Source organism: Phoca vitulina, unplaced genomic scaffold (assembly GCF_004348235.1).
Source record: "Phoca vitulina isolate PV1807 unplaced genomic scaffold, GSC_HSeal_1.0 scaffold47, whole genome shotgun sequence".
NCBI classification, from domain to species: Eukaryota; Metazoa; Chordata; class Mammalia; order Carnivora; family Phocidae; genus Phoca; species Phoca vitulina.
Genome location: NW_022589750.1, coordinates 1,323,987 through 1,332,368, shown reverse-complemented (window position 1 = coordinate 1,332,368; position 8,382 = coordinate 1,323,987). Strand labels below are relative to the sequence as shown.

The 8,382-nt window shown below is 42.9% G+C and overlaps 1 protein-coding gene across 3 annotated transcripts in view; it reads left to right on the top strand.

Annotated features, from left to right (window-relative positions):
- RABEP1 (rabaptin, RAB GTPase binding effector protein 1) overlaps positions 1-8,382 on the top strand; it is a 97,551-nt gene that overhangs the window by 63,370 nt on the left and 25,799 nt on the right. For all 3 annotated transcript variants that reach the window (XM_032432139.1, XM_032432140.1, XM_032432138.1), the window contains 2 exons: positions 279-398; positions 5,713-5,848. In XM_032432139.1, coding sequence (XP_032288030.1) covers positions 279-398; positions 5,713-5,848 — 256 coding nt within the window. The remainder of the gene's footprint in view (positions 1-278; positions 399-5,712; positions 5,849-8,382) is intronic.

The window sequence follows — 8,382 nt, the reverse complement described above, 5'->3', positions numbered from 1 at the left end:
TCTGATTGACTTATTTTGCTCAGCATAATACCCTCCAGTTGCATCCACGTTGTTGCAAATGGCAAGATTTCATTCCTTTTGATGGCTGCATAATATTCCATTGTGTGTGTGTGTGTGTGTGTGTGTGTGTGTGTGTGTGTGTGTGTGTGTGTATATATATATATATATATATATATATATATATATATACCACATCTTCTTTATCCATTCATCTGTCGATGGACATTTTGGCTCTTTCCACAGTTTGGCCATTGTGGACTAATTCTTTTTAACCGTAGGCTCAAGAGGATGCTGAAAAGCTTCGGTCTGTTGTGATGCCCATGGAGAAGGAAATCGCGGCTCTGAAAGACAAACTGACAGAGGCTGAAGACAAGGTTAAAGAGCTGGAGGCCTCAAAGGTCGTGAGATGTTGTAGCCTGTTCCTTGAACCCGGGACCCTGACCTAATGCTATGAGCAAAGTTAGAGTCACTGAGGGGGTACAAACTGGAATTTAGACTGTGTGTCTTAAAAACCTTGCATTCTTTAAAATGCAAAGAAAAAAATGCTTGAAGATGATTGTGTCCTTATGGATACTTTAAATAATCACAATAGTGATGTGCCTGCTGCTTTGTTAACAAAGTTAGTGCTCATGTCAAAATGACACCTGGTCTCATTCGTTTTCTTATCAAGGAACATAAGCTGTTGGAAGTTGGCTTTATCTCCTGACACTAGTCCCAGAATTGATGTCTTAGAGCTGATGTAGTTACAGTGCGGCTGGACTTGTTGGCCATAAAGATACAACAGAGGAAATACAGAGGGAATGTTGAAAATGTTGATAATTAAAAGAAAGTAGGAAAGAAAGCAAAAAATAATAAAAAGGTAGTAAACAAAAGCACAGCATAGGAATGTAGAAAGGGGGAATGTGTCCATGATCCTAATAAATGTAAACTGATAATCACCTGCTAAAATAGTTGGGATTCTTAAAAAATCTAAATTTATATTGTTTATAATAGACACACCTAAAATAAAACTATAAGATAAGACTGAAAATAAAGGGATATTTAAAGATATGCCCTCCAAATTCTACCCAAAAGAAAGTTGATATAGTGATTGTAATATGAAACATTTAGGATGTAAGGGAAAAAGACTAGAGATAGAGGGACCCCATCTAAAAATTCATCAGTAGGATGTGACAGTTGCGATCGAATGTACCGTATATACCTTGAAATTTGTGAACTAAAAGGGACAATTACAAGGGGAAATTAATGTGCACAGTTCTAGTAGGAGATTGAAACTGATCTTTTTTTTTTTTAAGATTTTTTTTTTAATTTATTTTGACAGAGAGACAGAGAGAGAGGGAACACAAGCAGGGGGAGCGGGAGAGGGAGAAGCAGGCTTCCCGCTGAGCAGGGAGCCCGATGCGGGGCTCGATCCCAGGACTCTGGGATCATGACCTGAGCCGAAGGCAGACGCTTAACAACTGAGCCACCCAGATGCCCCTGAAACTGATCTTTAACTGATAGTGTAAGCAGAGAAAAACGTTAGTGGGGATATAGGGGTTTTGAGCAATCTGATTAACAGTTTAGACGTAACAGATCCATCGAGAGAGGGACTGCGTCTTCTGTGGTAGCAGAGCGTAGGAATCAGGAGCTCAGCAGTTACTGGCTGGGGGACCTCGAGCAAATTACTTCATCTGACTGTGCTTTGCTTTTCTCAACTGTAAAATGGGGATAATCGTACCCTCCTCATAAGGCCACTATTGGATTTTGTAAGTCCACATGTATAAAGCACTTAAGACAGTGCATGGGATAAAGTAATTGTTAGTTTTAGGTACATTATGCTTTACATAGTGTCACAAAAGGAAGTGCCGAAAAATTTTGAAGAATTGTTATGTAAACTCAGATGTCTGACCACAGGTTTTTAAATTATTTACAGTAAAATGGTCGCTAAAATAAAATGGAAATTAAAAAAAAAAACTCATGGAAAATGGAATTCTAAAATATTTAGAATGATTTGAATGTTTCACTCAAGAATCCAAAAAAGCGAACAATAGTACAGACAATACGAATACAAGGAAATAATACGCTTAAAAGCAGAAATTAGTGAAATAGAAAAGCAAAAGAAAAATTGAGAATGTCAATATAATGGGAAAAATGGGAAAACTAGTAAGATAGACAAACCTCCATTAAGACTAATCAGGAGGGGCACCTGGGTGGCTCAGTCAGTTAGATGTCCGACTCTTGATTTCCACACAGCAAGACAAGATGCAGGGACAGGGCGTAAGCACTGAATGGAGACAGTGAAACGATGATTGTGTAGAAAAGCAAGAGAATGTACCAACATTGTTAGACCCAACAACAGTTCAAGAAAGTTGTTCCAACAAGGTCAACATACAAAAATATATTCTCCAGTAATCTATCCAAGTAAAGAATGTAATGGGGAAAAAATCCCATTCATAATAGCAAAAACAAAACAACAAACAAAACCCCCCCCAAACACAAAAAAACTAAAATCAGCTCTATGTTGTAGAGTCATAGATACCTGAGAATATATCTAAACAAAAATGGTAAGATTGTTATGGAATACATTATGATGAAGGTCTGAGCTCATGTGTGTTCCTGAATGAGAAGATAGTGCATTATAAAGCAGGTAGTATATCCCCAAATTAATCTGAGTTCAAAATTCCACTCTGAATACAATAGGGTTTAATAAGGAATTTGGAGGCAAGGTGGGGAGACTTGCCCCGCCTACCAGATACTAAGACTTACAGTAAAGCTACTGTAATTAAGATGCTTTGTTACTGATTTGGGGACAGTGGACCAGTGGAACAGAATCAAGAGCCCAGAAACAGAGCTGGATGTGTGTGGGAATTTGATATAGGACAGCTGGCCTTGCCCATCAGTGGGAAAGGAATGGCTTGTTAAAACATAGCCATTTTAGGGCCACCTGGGTGGCTCAGTTGGTTGACTGTCCAACACTTGATCTCATCTCAGGTCTTGATCTCAGGATCATGAGTTCAAGCCCCGTGTTGGGCTCCATGCTGGGCGTGGAGCCTACTTAAAAAAATAAATAGCCTTTTAAAAATAGTTTTACGTTTTTTTTTTTTTAGAGCGAGACAGTGAGCGCGGGAGTTGGGGGGGAGGGGCAGAGGGAGAGAGAGAATCTCAAGCAGATCGCACACTGAGCAAGGAGCCTGATGTGGGGCTTGATCTAGGACCCTGAGATCATGACCTGAGCCAAAATCAAGAGTTAGGCGCCCATAAATAGTTTTAAACACGGTAATAAAGTGAAATCAGCTTTTTACCTCACACTTTTCAAAAATTAATTTCAATGAATTAAAAACCAGAGAGTGAAAAGTAAATCTTCAAAACTTTTAGATCTTAAAAAAAAAAAAATGTTATTTGGGGTACAAAAACATTAAAAAAATTAATTTATTTTCGGGAGCATGAGCAAGGATGAACGCGAGTTGGAGGAGGGGCGGGGGAGGGGGGAAGAGGGACAAGTGGACTCCACACTGAGCCGGACACGGGGCTCGATCTCACAACCCTGAGATCATGACTGAGGTGAAACCAAGAGTCGGATGCCTAACCGACTGCACCACCCAGGCGCCCCAAAAACGTTTCTTTTTTTTTTAAAGATTTTATTTATTTGACAGAGAGAGAGCACAAGTAGGCAGAGCGGCAGGCAGAGGGGGAGGGAGAAGTAGGCTCCCGGCTGAGCAGGGAGCCCGATGAGGGGCTCGATCCCAGGACCCCGGGATCATGACCTGAGCTGAAGGCAGACGCTTAACGACTGAGCCACCCAGGCACCCCCATAAAACGTTTCTTAGAGACAAAAATACTGTGAAAGAGAAGTTTGACAGATTTGCCTACATTAGAATACAAACCTTCCTTATTAAAAGATGCTACAAAAGGTTGCACAGAGAAGTTGTGGGCTATTAGGAGGTATCTTTACCTCCTGTACCTGATGAACAATTAGTATCCAAATTAGTAAGAGCTGCTTGGTCCGTAAGGGACGGATGGGCCAGAGGAGGAACCGTAAAGAATGTGAACGAGTGGTTCACCCAGGAGGAGACCAGAATCGTCACAGAATGTGACAAGATCCTCAGCCTCGCGGGAAATCAGGGAAATACCCTCCCCAGATTGCAAGTGTCCCCGTACAGATTTGTTGCATTTTCCCACTGTTTCCAGCTTCAGCTGCCACTGTCAGGTTGGAGACTCAGTTGACAGTTTTGGGGTTCTTGGGGCCGTCATCCTCTCCCTTTACTTTGTCCCGTGTTGATGCTGATACCGTGGACGTCCATAGAGGTGGCTTTCCGTGCTGGACCCCACCCTCTGGCTTTCACTTAGTTTCTTTCGTGGATGTCACTAATTCTTCATTGAGTCGGATATCTATGCTGAGAAGTAGCAGTAGATGGGGTTACTGGTCGGGTGCCACCATTTTATGTCTGCCACGTGGACTCTCGCTATCGTCGGCTGAATCCCCACCCTCCGCGGTGGCTGGGACGCGCCTCACAGCGGCCCGCGCTGGGTCTGGTTGGCCCCCAGCCTCCAGCGCGTCCCATGGCGGCTTCCACCGTCCCTTCAGCCTGTGCTCACTACTGACATCTTGTGTTAATGGTCTAGGAGTAAAGACACCTGAAAACAGGTCAGCCGGCATTTTCAAGTTGGAAGAAGTAGGAAGTTATAAGGCAGGAAAGTAACCTGGAAAGTGAAATTAGACATGACCATTTGAAAAAGTTGACATAAATGGCCAAAATTTAGGATGGATAATATATAAGACAGGGTAAAACAAGTGATTCTATATTCACTCTCTGGCGCAAAATTGCGTTTTATTTTGGTTATAACTATTTCAGATATTAGACTATCTTGTTAACAATTGAACATTACAATTAAACAGAAGGCATTTTTTAAAAGATGTGATTTTAGGGGCGCCTGGGTGGCTCAGTTGGTTAAACGACTGCCTTCGGCTCAGGTCATGATCCTGGAGTCCCTGGATCGAGTCCCGCATCGGGCTCCCTGCTCGGCAGGGAGCCTGCTTCTCCCTATGACCCTCACCCCTCTCATGTGCTCTTTCTCTCTCATTCTCTCTGTCTCAAATAAATAAATAAAATTAAAAAAAATAAAATAAAATAAAAAGATGTGATTTTATAAAACATTCCACACTTGCCTTCAAGTTAGTGTTTATTACAGTATGAGACTAGTTATTTTTCCCATCATGACTTCCTCTTTTTTCCTTCCAGTATATGTATCCATGAAAATGGGTCCTTTTTAAAAATTCAAAGCATTTGGAACTACCTCACCAGAAATCAAGGAGAAACGCATTTACTAGAGCGTGGCACTACTTTTATCTTTAGGAATTAACTACTGTTTAAAAACCCCCACAACAACCTAGTGTTACTGAGAATGTGACAAAATGAACCCAAGTACGCGTTGCTCTGGGAATGCAAAGAGCTAGCTCTTTGGAAAGCGAGGTACAAAGCTGTTACATGTAATCGCCGTTGTGTATTTGCTCTGGCGATATGATTATGGATAATACCTACTATTATATTATTTTCCTAGTTTTCTGTAGCAAGTATGTGTTTGTTCTGTAATTAAAAATTGTGTTAACTTTTAAAATTTTATGTAAAATGTAAACATAAATGTAAATTATTTTCAAGGCATCTAGAACTTACCAATATACCTAAAGAAGAAACTGTTACTTTAGTTTCATAGAATTGCATTTTGTTTCAGGTTAAGGAACTGAATCATTATCTGGAAGCTGAGAAATCTTGCAGGACTGACCTGGAGATGTACGTAGCTGTTCTGAATACTCAGAAATCCGTTTTACAGGAAGATGCCGAGAAACTGCGGAAGGAATTGCATGAAGGTAAATATAGATTCTGTATATTTTTAGTCTCAGTCTCTAAGTAGAATTGATGCTGATTAAAAGCAGTAACAAATCCTAGACTCCAACATGTTAGTGATTCACTTTAAGCTTTGCAGTTGGTTCGAATGTTCTCCTTGAAGGGCTGGAGCCGGGAGGTCTCCTAAAGATACGTGGATTGTTAACAGCTCCTCTTTCCTCAAGGACTCCAGGAATAACTTCACAAGGCATGAGCGGTGGACAGAAAGACAAGAGGGCTGGGAAGTTCTGCTTAAACTGCTTTTGCCCCCAAGATTCATTTTGATGGAGGTAGATTAGCAAGAGCGAAAATGGGACAGAGGGCAGATCATATATTCTGGCGGCCTCAAGTAGCATCCCTGTTCGTAAGGGACAGTTTTGATTTCACTAGCCTGGTAGCAGATTTCTACAGAAATTGACTCAGTTTTCCCCAGCCTGGGGGAGAAGGCTTATCTTTTCCCCATTAAAATAAAGATAGTGGGGTTTTTTTTTTTTTTTAAGATTTTAGTTGTCAGAGAGTGTGAGTGCATAAGCAGGGGGAGAGGCAGAGGGAGAGGGAGAAGCAGACGCCCTGCTGAGCAGGGAGCCCGATGCAGGACTCGATCCCAGGACCCCGGGATCATGACCTGAGCCGAAGGCAGATGCTTCACCGGCTGAGCCACCCAGGCGCCCCTTACCTGGGGTTCTTAACCTTGTTGTGTCATGGACTCCTTTGGCAGTCCTGTGAAAACCTCTTAAGGATACTGTTTTTCATTCCTAAAATACAAAAGAAAGCACTTATATTATGAAACAGTAATGAAAATATAAATAACTGCCATCTTACGATACAGTAACAAATGTGCTATTTTCTTAATGCATTAAATGCGAAGGTTTGGGGGCGGGTCTGGTGGAGGCTGTGGTCCAGAAGCGGTGCCGAGCCTCAGGGCTGTGCCGGGGCACCTGCCGCCACTGTGCATGGGTACGGCCTCTGTTGGCCACCGGGTCGCAGGTGCTGTCCTCCTTCCTGGGCTGGGTTGCCCACATTGTGGGTAATTAAAGGAAATGATAAATTTCAGTGAGAGCTTAGTAAACACATGGACCAACATTTCCTCATCTGGATGCACGGACGCCTTGAGACCTTGTACGTGTTGTGGGTTATACTAGGAACGTTTGCACAGGGGGGGTTTAGGACTGGGGTGAGAGAGTCCTACAGCAAATACTTTTTACGTATACCAAGTGCCGTGGGAAATAGAGCTCTTCCCTCAGTAATTTAGGCTTGCATATTAGTTTTTTTCCCCAAATAGTCAAAGCTGAAATTCTATAAGCCTACAGAATTATTTCATAAAATATTAGGAAAATCACCCAAGGTTTGAGCAGGTCTTTGGTTTTCAGGAAGCGCTTTTTGGAGGTATGCTGCGTCAGAAAGACACGCAAACTCTGAGAGTGTCCAAAAGAAATGGGAATTTCCGTTTAAACGACGTGCCCCAGCCCTTCCAGAAATAGTGTGAGACTACCAGGCCCTCCTAACCTATCTGGAGAAGTATCTGAGAAGTCTCATTAAATGAGTAAGGGCATAATTTCCATCCTGAAACACTCACACCAAAACTAGTACTTAAAGGAAGAGAAGGTCCAACTTGAGCAGCCGTGTAACTTACAGCCTGAATCGGGAGAATTAGTCAAGTTAGCGCCTCTCCCGGGAGCCTGCTCGCAAGTGCGCTAGGAGGCGGCCGTGCGCAGGTGGGCTTCTTGAAAGCAGTTGTGAAGGGGGCTTTGACCGACAGGTGATCATTTGTCGGGTGGCCAGAGATGAGCCTGATGTTCAAGGCCATTTGCATGTGGTGCAACAAGGTCAAGGAGTGGAAGAAACTCGTTCAGCAAAGTTAGGATGCAAAGGGCAGGGGAGCAAATGCGAGCCAGATTGTGGTCACCTTGGGCTGAGGGTTTGGGATTTTATCAGAGGGGCAGGAAGGAGCTTCTGAAAGGCTTTTAAAATGTTTTTCTTTCGGGCTCCCTGCTCAGTGTGGAGGCTGCTTCTCCCTCTGCCTCTGCCTCAATCTTTCTGTCTGTCTCTCATGAATAAATAAACTTAAAAAAAAGTTTTTCTTAAATAACAGCTTTATGGAGATGTAATTCACATGCCATGAAGCTCACTCTTCTAAAGTCTACTAGACTCACAGAGCTGTGCACCATTATCAGTCTGATTTCCACAACAGTTTTGCTGCAAAAAGAAGTTGTGTCCTCATTACTAGTCACTTCCTTTTCTCCCCTTCCTCCCGGCCCCCGGCAGCCCTGCTCTCCTTCCTGTCTGTGCAGATCTGCCCGTTCTGGACTCCGTGTAGATGGCCTTATACAACATGTGGCCACATGTTTGGCTTTTCTGAAGGGGTTTAAACTTGAGGATGGTCATCTAAATTTTGTACTTACGAAGTTCAGTTTGACAGCGGTGTGGAGGGTAGGCCAGCGAGCGGAGACAAACGGCAGGAAGCGTACCGGTTGTGGGGGTCACGAGAGCTGGTCTGAGGCCGGCGGAGGAAAGCGCT